This window comes from Halichoeres trimaculatus, unplaced genomic scaffold, assembly GCF_033239565.1.
Source record: "Halichoeres trimaculatus isolate MK-OKI-2021-1 unplaced genomic scaffold, fHalTri1.1 fHalTri1_scaffold_6, whole genome shotgun sequence".
Lineage (NCBI taxonomy): Eukaryota > Metazoa > Chordata > Actinopteri > Labriformes > Labridae > Halichoeres > Halichoeres trimaculatus.
The window spans coordinates 24665573-24679153 of NW_027437184.1; the positions used below are offsets into that span (position 1 = coordinate 24665573).

General features: G+C 40.9%; 1 protein-coding gene across 1 annotated transcript in view; it reads left to right on the forward strand.

The window, feature by feature from the left end:
• Window positions 1–8079, forward strand: part of tmem164 (transmembrane protein 164) — a 36186-nt gene extending 28107 nt beyond the window's left edge. The window contains exons 5-6 of the mRNA XM_074671456.1: window positions 1178–1278; window positions 6661–8079. Of these exons, the coding sequence (XP_074527557.1) occupies window positions 1178–1278; window positions 6661–6867 (308 nt within the window). The 3' untranslated portion in view covers window positions 6868–8079. The remainder of the gene's footprint in view (window positions 1–1177; window positions 1279–6660) is intronic.
• The last annotated feature ends 5502 nt before the right edge of the window (window positions 8080–13581 follow it).

The following is a 13581-nucleotide window of genomic DNA, read 5'->3' on the forward strand; positions in this document are numbered from 1 at the left end:
TAATTCCAAAACAAACACATGCCACGCTAAAAATAATTTATGACAGGACAGTGTGCAGGCCAGAAGGAGGCGAGGAAGTCCAATTGAAACAGATCCTCCTCGTATCATCTTTAAATGAAAACTTCAGAAGGAAGTAGGGGTTAAATGTTCAAGACGAACCTCAAACTTAGTCCATCCATCCATCCATCCATCCATCCATTTTCTTAAGTGCTTAACCTGCTCAGGGTCGCAGGTGGCTGGAGCCTATCCCAGCTGTCATTGGGCGAGAGGCGGGGTACACCCTGGACTGGTTGCCAGTCAATCACTGGGCTGACACAGACAGACAACCATTCACTCACACACTCACACCCAGGGACAATTTAGAGTGATCAATTAACCTGATGAGCATGATTTTGGACTGTGGGAGTACCCAGAGAAAACCCACTCATGCACGGGGAGAACATGGAAACTCCACACAGAAAGGCCCACCGGCCAAGCTGGGAATCGAACCAGTGACCTTCTTGCTGTGAGGCCTCAGCGCTCTCAAACTTAGTCATAGCAAACAAACTCAAAGATACTCCCTTAACAACAAATGAATGCCTTTATTCTCCAGCTGGGTTTTAATGTTTAAACAAAATGAAAAAAGTTTGTCTCAACATGAAAGAGCACCTCAGTTCCTTTATTTTTCAGTTTTATAAAGTATTTCTTTGTCTTTTATGTAACTATAATTGCTGTTAAAATGCAGGCAGCCTCCTAAAGAAGTACATTTCATTGTTAGTCAGGTAAACGTGGAACAGAATTCTAATTGTTCACATAATCATCCAGGGTGTAGCACAGAAATCAAACCCCTGCCTGCAGCCTGCTTCATTGTTCTGGTGTAACGTCACACTGGAGCCACACAAAAGGAAAAACTCATTGTTCCTGTTAACCTGTTAGAATGACTGCTCAGTAAAAGCCTCCTCCTGGTATTACTCCAACACATGCCAGCAGTGAGGAAACAGGAAAAGCCAGTTTGGCACCGCATCCTGTTACTGGGTTTTGCTGTGGTTGCAGGGTGTTCATCTGTGGACGACAGAGGAGGGAATGGGAATGGCATTTGTGCTGGCACAGAGGAAGCATTCCTTATGCCTGATCTTGTTTTTTACACACACACACACACACACTGCTTCCGATGTTTAAAGAGTGTTTCTCTCTGCAGGTGTGTACAAGCCGGAGCCTCTGGGGGACATGGGGTGGGCGCTGCTGTCCACTGGCATCCTGTTCCTCTATCACTTTGTGTTCCTGCAGCTGCTCGGCCTGGTAAGACAGAGCCCCCTGCTGGGCATACTGTGGCGTTTCACTGAGGGAAGAGCAGACTGTACATGCCATCATTTCCTGGCATGGCAATGGATTATTTAAGACATGTGATCAGGAATACTCCAGTACAATGGGCTTCAGTCATCATGGTTTCTTACTTGTGACAGTGTCAGGAAGATCTTTCTCACATCCACAGAGACTCTAGCCTGGACTGAAAAGGTGTTAGCCGAGGCTGTATTTCATTACACACCCATGTAACACTACGACATGAGACCAGTTATATATAGGCGCTGCCAGGACAAGATGACCCTCTTTTCAGGGCTGATGTTTGGAGAGGAGTCTCTGAGAACAAAATCATATTTCTATAAAGAACAAAATCTTGATTAAAACCAAATGATATGAATAAATAATACAAAATAACACATTAAAAAAATGTTAGGTTGTTCCTTTTTTAATAAGGACAGTAAATTCATTTGTAAAGCACCTTTAAAACATAAAAACCCAAAAGGGATTCGAGCATGAAAGACAATGAATGAGTTTAAGACACTTAAGACACAACAAGTGAAGACCATGAAAGTATGAGAGGAAAACACGTAAATAGATATTGTCAATTGAAAGCAGGAAGCGTTGAGGGCTATCAGGGAAATTTTTTTTGCCGGTGTGAAAACTGTTTTTCCCATGAGCACCTGCACCCACTGCCGAGGAGGACATGACTCTTGCCAATGTGTCAGTGTGTTTTGAAGCAAATAAATTCAGATCAGATTTTCTTTTTAACACTATGTTTCTTTGTTCAAGAAAACTTTTTACTGGATACAAAGTGATTCGTTAATGTGTTTATAATTATGCAGTACTATTTTTTGAAATGTGACAACAAGCAAACTTTGTGAACTCAGTTTGTACTGCAGTTCAGAGCCAGGTCATGTCCTGCCAGTCGTCTACCAAGCAGAGCTAACGTAAACTACTCTTTATTTTATTGATAGACTCTCAAGTTTGAACAGACCACTGCAGAATAACTGCTGACTGTGGGTTGGAATGAATATTATCACAAACAGTTAAGCTCAGGTTTCAGCTTTTAGCCTGTTCTCTATCACTCTCCCGTTTAGCTTTCTTCTGCTCTTCTGTCCTTTCTTGGTCTGACAGTTCATCTCCTGTGTCCACCATCACTACAAAATTAATCACAGAAATCATTTTCAGCAGAGAAAAACACAGATCTCTCTTCTTACTACTAAACTTCTTCAGCCAGCACAGTGTTGTCATGGAGACTTCAGGGTACCGTAAATGAATCCTGTCTTGGACTACCTAACTATAGACTCTGAGAAATGGCATTTAGAAATCCCCATTTTGGTGCTTGTGATCTCATTTTGAATCATGGATCACGAAATCTTGGAGTGAGACTTTTAGAAGGAATAAAATCATTTACCATACAAGTTTAGAAAAAGAAATAATGAATTCATTGGCTTTTTTCCTTACTTAAACCAATTCTGACATAGTTTTTCTTTTAATGTATTAAATCAAAATATTTTTCAGGACTTGTCAGGTGAATGTGACTTCTTTTTAAATCTGATGAGATATAAGATAAGCGCTTGCTTAGATTTCAGTTTTTGCAGTCTGTGTGTCAGACAAGATTATTAACAACACGCCAAAGAAACAGACTTCTTTTTCACACGATACATGATGAGGTTTTAAGTCCTTTACCAATATTTACATATGTGCACAACAGAATTTGGCAGAGATGTAAAAGGTAGGAAATCGACCCAAACAGAAACGTCCTCAGAGGAGATTTAGTCTCTCAAACATTAAGCTGACCTTCAGTTTAGTGGATAGATGATGGGTCTTGTGATGTGCGTGCCTTCGTTCTGTTTTATAGGTACACCAAACATTCATCTTGAGACAGAGATTACTGTCAGTGACATTGCATAAACATGATCTGAAAATCTGCATACTCTGACTCAGTTTAGGATGAACTTAGCCAATTGCTGCACCACTGTGTTCATGACCATCACTGTGTCTCTCCGTCCCTCTGACGCTTTGACTGACATCTGGCCTCAGTCATCAGAGTTTACTGGAGTTACAGATGAGTGGAACAGTCCACTTTAGTGAATGAAAACTACCGTCAGGCTTGTTATCAGTGAACATGAGCCTGTTTATTTGTTGTAACTTACACTCTCACTGAACATCCTATTGAAAGTAATGTTGGATGAGGTGGGTGAGACTTTATTGGGAATTATTAACCTTGTTGTGTGGTGTTGTCTGATAAGATCCAAGTATTGGACACAGCTGAGCAATAAACAACATACACGGTTGTTTTCCTCTTACTGAAATGTACCTTGATTCACTCATTATTTATTTCTTTATTATTTCCAGATCGATTGTCTTGTCTTTTAAAGATTCACTTTAGCCGTAGACTCAGGTATGTGCTGCAAACTTCGAGGTCGATGTTGTTAAGTGCTTTTTCAAGAGTCCACACGTGACCGCTGCGAAGTAAGATCTCCTCTATGTCTCTTATTTTTTAATGATTCCTGAGAACTCGAACTCTCATTACTGCAGCGTTTTACATCAAAGTGAGTATCCTGCTTTGTGACACCGGCTATTATTCTGTTCAGTCTTTGTGCAAAATGGAAATTAGAGACAGCAGCAAGAGTGAGTCATATTGAGATGAAAAGAAATTAGAGTCATAAAACAGCCAAAGTTTGAGAGCATGTTCCTGGAAAGTAACTGAAGGATGAAAGAATAAAAATGAAACGTGTAAAAAAGTAAAAGCAGCACATCAATTAGTAAGTCAAAACTACAGTTGTTACCCCACTCTAAGACAACACTATGAGGTGAAAAACAAGCCATGACATGACCCAACAGTAATTACACAAAACACCTTGAAAGACTGAAAACTGAAAGAATTTGACCACTAAATGAAGGTTAACTTACGATGAAAAAGGAACACATAGAACAGGAAAACATAGAGCCAAAACAACCATGAGCCAACTGTTGACAGTCAGGAGAAAGACTTGCCAGAAGTGATAGCTCGGAGTGGGAGAAAAAATTGGTCCACATAAGTATCTGGGTTTTTTGTTTTACAATCTTCAAATTGGAATATTTTGTTCAAAAATCTTTTTTTTCCAAGTTGAAATCCTTCATTATGACCTTTTTAGTAGCATGGATACCTTTTACATTTGGGAGGACAAGGTACACACAATTCAATTCAATCAGTAACAATAAAAGTGCCTAATTCAGTTCCCATCCCTACATCCCTAGTTAATAAACTGGGTTGGGAGAAAGTTACTGCTTTTCTCCAGCAGAGGGCGAAATGTTGTTCTTCAACTATCTAGTAATGTGATGTCCCATCCCCTGAATAAATCCTAAAAATCGACTACCTTCATGTACATTTTTGGGGAATTCCTGATTCCTGATCTAGTCTGGATAATCATCAACATTCAACATTCTTACATGATGTGGTGTACAAAAAGCGAACTCAAGACCTGAAATATCCAAGAATTGCAGTTTAAATCTAATCGGCGCCCCAAAAACTGAAAAATAATTTCATCTGGAGGAAAGCACATCATCCTAGTCCTTGTATTCACTGATAAAAAATTCACACAGCTCATCACATGGCTGGAAGAGAAAAATGAATATTTTACATTTTAAAGTGTCTGTATTGGTGTGTGAATAAAATCAGTAAACGCTAAAAATCCCCACCTAAAGCATCCTCTGCAGTGGGGAGAGAAATCTGTGATTTCTCTACTCAAAACGTTTTCTGTGATTAATTTTTGTAGAGATGGTGGACACAGGAGCCTAACTGTCAGACAGAAAAAGGACAGAAGAGCAGGAGAAAGCTAAATGGAGAGTGATACAGTCTGAGTTAAAGGCTAAAAAGGCTAAACTGTTTGTGATAATGTTCATTCCAACCCACAGTCAGCAGTTATTCTGCAGTGGTCTGTTCAAACTTGAGAGTCTATCAATAAAATGAAGAGTGAGGTTACGTTAGCTCTGATTGGTAGATGACTGGCAGGACATAACTAACCAGGTTTTACGAACATTACACATTACTGACATGTCTTAGAGCATCTGGCTGCCAGCTGCACTAATGTAAACAGCTAATAGCTAATAAACTACATACAAACTGACAGTGTTTACTTGTTGTCACGTTAGCTTACAGATACGTCAGAGCACCAGGCTGCCACACACTTTGCATAAAGCCGACTACCATATCATTTGCTTGATGTCAGGATTCAAACCATATCGTAATAAGTCCCTTACCTCAGCGCGTTGTATCCAGTAAAGAGTTGTGTTGAAGAAAGAAAATTTGTTTTGATCCTATTTCCATTTAATTCCAAAACAAACACACGCCTCGCTAAAAGTAATTTACGACAGTGTGTGTGAGACTCTGGGCCAGAAGGTGGCGAGGTAGTCTAATTAAAGCAGATCCTCCTCACAGGATCTTTAATAAATGATTTGTGATTGACCATGGACAAAAACATCTGTCAGATCATATCGTTCCAGTGATGAAAAGCTGCTCCGCCCTATGCTTGGGTTTACTATACAGTGTAAACTTTCAAAACAGAAACATTGTTTTATGAATAAAAAGAAGAATAGAATACTTATGTCTGTGGTAATATGTCAGTAGTACATTTTAGCCTGGACCACTCTGATTAAATTAAATTAATGATTGCAAACCATGGCTCTGTTCTGAGGCTCCGCAGGCTCACGTGTAACGCCAAAGCCCGAAAGAGCATGAGAAAGAGTCTTTTCTTTCAAGTGTATCCACACAAACCCAAGGGAGAGCATCAGCAAAGATCACCAGGGGTAGAGAACAAAGTGAACATCAGCGAAGGCACATACAACATTGGTCAAATCCGACAGCGTAAAAGGAGCCGCAAAAGCAAGAGTTTAACTAGAATATTTAAAAATGTTGGACCGTCTTAAAATTGGGGTTTATTAATTAAAACCTGATACTTGTTACAGAAGGGGAGTGAATGTGTTACTGGAGTGAATGTACCTCTCGTGAAGAATTAGAGCTCCCTCAGTGCTCTGGAGATAGATGAAGAGAAAAGTAGGACTGAAGCTGCTGATAATTCCTTTCCTAGCATAGCTGGTCATGAGCTGCAGACACATGATACAAATGTCAAACAGCTGAGAAAAATGTGCTGTCACAGCGTGTCTTGTTTAAATTTGTTCAGACTTAAAGGTTGTGCAAAGAAGCATCTGCTTGTTTTTCATGATAAAGATTCATTTCTGTCCCTGCTCAGATGAGGGATAATGGCAACAAGAAAAACGCAACGATTTATTATTTAACAGAAATGAAAAGTCTCTGCTTCCCTCAGCTGAGTGTAGTTCATCCTGATTCCTGTTTGTGTCACACTTTGTTTACTAAACCCGCCTCTCCTCCTCCAGCTGACCGAGGTCAACCTGAACAACATGCTCTGCCCGGCTGTGTCTGACCCCTTCTACGGCCCGTGGTACCGGGTGTGGGCGACGGGCCACCAGACCCTGCTGACCCTCATCCACGGGAAGGTCCTCACGCTCCTCTCCCAGCACACGGGCACGGCCTGCAGATACGTGCTGGACACGCTGCGACTGCGCAGCAAGAAAGTCGACTGAATGTCCCGTTAGGAGACGCACACAGACAGACCACGCCTTTCATCCTAAATGCCTGCTCTCTTTTTTTTTTAAATCAATATTTTAAAGCATCTTTTAAGATCACTTTTACTGAAACAAGTGAGCATTTCAGGGCCAGTGCATCAACGTGTCATTTCTTAGTGTTGTAGTCGGCTTGCATGCACACACACACACACACACACACACACACTAGGCATTGTAAGGCTGGTAGGTAGCATCATGGTGAGGGAACGATGTTTCTTTGTTTTTCTTATTTTGGAAATTGTTTCCAGAAGCAAATATTGGGAGATTTTCTCAAGATGCCTTTTTGCAAATGTAAAAATTTGAGGACAGACTTTGAAGTCTGTAAGATGTCACTGCTGATCTGCAGCTATTACAGCTGTTGTGTATGATCGTATGTTCGTGGATTAAGCTGCCATTTTACTCGTCTCAAGTGCGTCTTGAATGTGAGCTGTTCTTGCTTGTTTATAGCTGCATTTTTTTTTTGTTTCACATGTATGATCGCCTCTTTGGTGTTGTCATGACTGAAAACTTGTTGATGGCGTCCCTCTGTCCTCACCTCTGCCACGTATTATGAAATCTGTGTCAGTGGCCTCTTTGTCACATCCGCCTCCAGCTGTCTCGGTCATTCCAGGTGTGATAATCAGAGGACACAAAGATGTTTTACATGCTGAAATTTAAAGTGATGAATGAGGATCTACACTGGGATGCTATTATTACCTCTGCCACGAGGTTCTGTTTATGTGTTTGTTGTTCTGTTGTATCATAGGACCATATTCAGTGCATACACGGCTTAAAGCATGGTTGGGATGACTGTGACGTTAGATTTGGAAAACTTTTGTATCTGGGCTGGAAACACACACATGAAACTTGAAACTGTTGCCTGATCGTCACATAACTCCTGACTTAACTCCACCGCACACTCTCACAGTGTCAGTTTTATGTAAGAAAAGCATCAGATGATCTGCATGAAGTCACTTTGGGTCATTTATTGACAACCCAATCAAAAGGAAGTATTAGCTTGCGTATGTGATGGGGAATATTTCAGTCATGGTCTGTATCATTTCAAGTGTGAGGGCTGTGTGTGTTAATGTAGCATATACTGTAAGTACAGTTAAGAAGGGACATGACACACTTTTGTATTTCTATGGGTTTGAGTGTATGTGTTGTATTGACAATAAAAGTGATTTAAGTTGACCATTTTCGGTGTGTTTGCTCACTTTTATTCAGCATTTTTTTGCACACAACCAAGTTCAGGAAATATTTAAAGTGACTGTTTTGATTGAGTAAGAGATTTTTCGTCCATTTGACCCAGTTTAGATAAAAAATGTTTGGAGTTTGTGTTTTTATTTTCTCCCTGCTACATTCATTATCGTACCTACGCACGACAGCTACTTCCTCTCACTGTTATCAACACGTAAATTCACTTATGCGCTGGGCGTGCTGTGATTGGCTGATGCAACCGCACTTACTCTCCGGCCAGAAATGTCCTGATGCAACCACAACATGAGCATTCAGGCTGAGGAGAAGGTTGAGGCAGATACTGACACATCTACAGAGGCCGTAAAGCGATAAATGTGCAGAATTAGTCCTGTTAAAGCTGAGATTTTATTTTTTTAGAGAAATCCTGCTGATCCTTTAAGTAGATTGTTTCTGCATCAAAAAATAAAGTATGTGTCATAACGGTGACACATTTACTGTGGTAGATGGAAAACTAACAAATGAAACAAAAAATGAGGAGGGGAAAAAAATTAACCAAATAAATAAAAACAAGGCTTTCCAAAAACGGTAACTAACTTAACCTGTATTTTAAGTTTGCAAAAATTATTTAAATAAACCACAATCACATTGAAAATGTCTTTAAGAGTCATCTTTGTCAATTAATGTCAACTCACCTTTTTGTTTTGTTTTTACCATCTGCCCTGTGACCAGACAGAATAGCACTGAGTGACATATCACATTGTTTCATGTGGATGGTTGTTCATCTGTGCTTCCAGTTTTTATCAGACAATGCTTTTTTTTTTATTTTGAATCTCGTCCCTGGCAACTATCCCTTTTAACAAAAAAAAAAAAATTGGAGGCAATCAAAACAGAACTAATGGCAATTTAAAAATTAAACTAGAAAAACTGCTTTAAAACTTAAAGGTCCCATATTATGCAAAAATCACTCTATTACGTCTTTTAGGGAAATTTGTGGGTCTTTGGCTTTCCTCCCAGCCCACAAAATTTGATATTTAATGACAAAAACTGTACTTAGTAGAGCTTGTAAATGTAAAATCCTGACCTAAAGGAGCTGTTTGGATTTTGGGGATTTGCCGACATCAGCGATTCCCTTTTTTGACCAATCAGGAGCAAGTCTGACCTGATTGGTACACCAGAGCAGATACCCCCGAAACCCCTCCCGCTGCTGCTCCAGCAGCCATCACTGCAATCACTGCTCTGTTTTTTGCAGTAAACAGCCACATAGTTCCATGCTCAAGCTTCCCTCGGAAGAAGACACTACTAAGTGGCTAGAGTTCATTCATTAAGGAAATGTTCCAGCTACACTCCGTAAAACTGTGCATGTGTGTGCTAGTCACTTCACGGCTGACTGCTTTTCCAACTTTGGACAGTACAACAGAGGGCTAGCGAATAGACTGGTCCTGGATCCAGGTGCATTACCAACCACCAGCCAACAAACCTCGGACCCTGGAAATGTGAGTATTTTAAATGCTGTGTGCTGTGGAGCAGATGTAAGAGCTTTTCCTCAGTGTCCCCCCTGTCTCTGTGTTAGCTTCAGGATGCTAACTTTAGCTGCGGTAAGCCTGTTGTTTTAGCCTGTAATGTTATGGTAAACAAGCTTTGCTGTTTTCTACACATTGTGTACATTGTGAGAGCGCCGCTCTCAGTGACGTGGCAGAGCGGGGTGGTATCAGCGGTGGCTCATTTACATATGAAGGTCACGCCCACTAAATCGGACCGTTCTGGAAACAATGCTGCTGTGCTTGATTTATTGGCTTTTTGGACCAAAACATGTCACTACTATTTTATGAAGACATCAATGATCCATATTAAACTGCAGAAAAGGAGCAGAATATGGGACCTTTAACTGCAATTGAATACGAAAAGTCAAAACAATCAAAACAACAATGTCAACAAGTAATCTCTGAGCTTTAAGAGAGTATAGCTTCAGAGATCTCCTTGCGAAGATTTTAAGTATGAAAATAGGAGGGGGTTTTTAACCAGAAGATGTAGATGTAGTCTCAGGAACATCACTAATGTATTCCTGAAGAAATGGAGTCACCATGTTGGGAAAATTGACTTTTTACCTGTCTGGATGCTTGTAAAGGTGTGGAGTCAAAGTGGGCTTCATGCCTTTTGGTACAGCAGTACAGGAGCTTTCTGCGCTGTCACAGTAACTTTGGTTTTTAAGACTGGAGATTCCTCCTTGGCGAAATCATTCCAATGGGTATGCAATCCTTTAAATATGATTTTAATAAAATGATTAACCCTAAGACCATAAATGTGCCTCCATTCCAGAGTTTTAATTAATTTTCTAAATTAAATGACATAAATCTCCATTTCCAACCCTCAACAACAGAGCTGAAACGCTTCTATCCAAAATAATTAAACTGTCTCGACTTCCCTTTCCTTTAGGCCCACTTCAGATGTGAAGTGATGCCAGGTTGTTTCCTGACTCATAAAATCTCAAGCGTCTGCTCGCTCTGTTTGGGTTCACCGCTCACTGTAAGGCTAGACAGGCTAAAAAGCTTTAAGTGCAGCGTATCGACTGAAGAGAGCTGCATGGAGTTTTCACAGGCCTGCAGCACTTCATCATCGAGAGAGGAGGTCGATCCAAAACCAACCACATCGGCTGCAAAGAGGCCTCAAGGTGACTGCGAATTAAGAGGAGACAAATGTTAAAATATGCTGCTCATCTCGTCAAGTGCTTTCTGCGGATGTGGGGAAACTGTGATCTTTGGTGAGTGGGAGAGCAGCACAGAAGCGTCACTGCCAGCGGAAACGAAGAGTTAGAGACAGTGTGTAATGGATTTGACACGGTTGACAAAGAAAGACAACTTAAATCCCTGGTTAGCAGAAATAAAGTGAATGAGAATAGACTTAATGTGAGTTTCTCCTTCTAAAAAAATCTGTTTAAGCCTGTTCAGCTATCGTTCTCTCTCATTCAGACAGATGGAGGCCCAGGGGCAGGCTCAAAGAGAGACAAAGTGCTGCTTGGATTTGATCTTAGGCCAGCTCCAGTTCACACACACACACACACACACACACACACACACACACACACACACACACACACACACACACACACACACACACAAAGTGAAATGTAAAGCTCTCTCTGAACACTTAGCCCTGAATATCAGGTAACAAGAAAAGTATTTCCAGATGCACCTGCCCAGACTTCTGTCACTCAGAGGTTTAAAGGTGGAGGAGCCGGCTGAGTGTGTGGTTACATTCCTCCTCACTGCTCTGACAGCTCCACTCAAGTCATTTGTGTGCATAGTTCTAACTTACTTTATGGGTTTGTACCAAGCAAAAACCTCCAAGCTTAAAATGTGAAGCCTGTGAAACTAAGTAGGAAGCGGAACTTGTGAAAAAGCTGTTGATTTAGTCATAAAATTAACTATGGAGACCCCATAGACTGCATAGAGGGGACAGCGTGGTTCCTCCATTTACCATTGTACGGTCTTGAAGCCAAAACCCCTGTCACGGGCACAGTCTGCGCAGTAGAGACTGTGAGGGATTCTGGGAGAATCTAGGTGGATCCAGGTGACAAAAAAATAATAATTTCTGTCTTTTGAGAGTCTAATAACTTCATGACTACTTCACAAGATTTTTTACAATCCCCGAAAAAAAAGTACACAAGAACGGCAGCTGTCAATCATAGTTAAACATGAGTAAAACCTCATTTTAACCTCGTATAACTAATGAAAACAAAACTTTTCAGAAAAAAGAGGACCTGAATACAAGGCAGCCAAATGATATCTTCAAATCACCACAACAATCAGACGGGAGAAACATTTCTACAAGGTGTATTAGTTTTTTTAAGTTTGACCACAGCCCATCTGGAATGACTAGAGAGCTGGATTTTTTGACCTACACTGCAGCCAGCCACCAGGGGGAGCAGTTTTTGTGGCGACCTCACTTTGAGCCGAGCAAGATGACATCCATTTTTTTTTACAATCTGTGGGGGACCCTGGTGTCAGCTGAGGTTTAGAAAACAAGTGAAAATCTGTTCTCAATGTGTTAGCAATCTGTGCCTACAGAATTATAATCCATGAAAGCTGATTGTTAATCTGTGAGCACCAGTTCACAACCCTGTGCACAATGCCCTCAAACTTTAAAAATAGACCTGTAAATGGCAAAAATTATTGCACGTTTCATTTGGGTTTTTTTAAAAGGTTTTATTCTGTCTCTCTTATGCCCCCTGTTAGTTTTATGTGATTTCTTAAAAAAAAACTATTATCTCTCACCTTTATTTTAGAAAACCCTTACTTCAGCCTTTGTCAGAAACATTTTGTTTTAGCTTCTGTGTCTTTAAAGCTTCAAACTCCACAAACCCCCTCCCCTTTCATTGGCCAGTCCTATGGAGGCCTGTCGGGACAGAGCTAAAGGCAGCCCTTGTTGTTTGAGGCCCGCTCCTCAAATATGTCTTGAAGTAGTTGGGAGATTCTTGTGTGATGATGGACTTATAATTATATAACCTAGTTCATTTATTTATGAAGACAGATTATGACTCTACAACTTGAATATGTAGCAGTTTAAAAGTCTGCACACGTTTAGTTTAGTATGTACATCCAGCATTATTACTTGATATCTACAGTCACTGGCCACTTTATTAGGCACACCTGTCCAAGTGCTCGTTAACACGAATTTCTAATCAGCCAATCGCATGGCAACAACTCAATGCATTTAGGCATGTAGACATGGTCAAGACGATCTGCTGCAGTTCAAACCGAGCATCAGAATGGGGAAGAAAGGTGATTTAAGAGACTTTAAACGTGGCGTGGTTGTTGGTGCCAGACGGGCTGGTCTGAGTATTTCAGAAACTGCTGATCTACTGGGATTTTAACCCACAACCATCTCTAGGGTTTACAGAGAATGGTCCCAAAAAGAGAAAATATCCAGTGAGCAGCAGTTCTGTGGGACAAAATGTCTTGTTGATGCCAGAGGTCAGAGGAGAATGGACAGACTGGTTGGAGCTGATAGAAAGGCAACAGTAACTCAAATAACCACTGGTTACAACTGGCATCAACAACATGAAAGCATGGATCCATCCTGTCGTGTATCAACGGTTCAGGCTGCTGCTGCTGGTGTAATGGTGTGGGGGATATTTTCTTGGCTCACTTTGGGCCCCTTAGTACCAACTGAGCATGGTTTAAAGTCCACAGCCTACCTGAGTATTGTTGCTGACCATGTCCATCCCTTTATGAGCACAGTGTACCCATCTTCTGATGGCTACTTCCAGCAGGATAATGCTCCATGTCATAAAACTGGAATCATCTCAGACTGGTTTCTTCAACATGACAATGAGTTCCCTGTACTCAAATGTCCTCCACAGTCCCCAGATCTCAATCCAATAGAGCACCTTTGGGATGTGGTGGAACGGGAGATTCTCATCATGGATGTTCAGCGGACAAATCTGCAGCAACTGTGTGATGCTATCATGTCAATATGGAGGAAACTCTCTGAGGA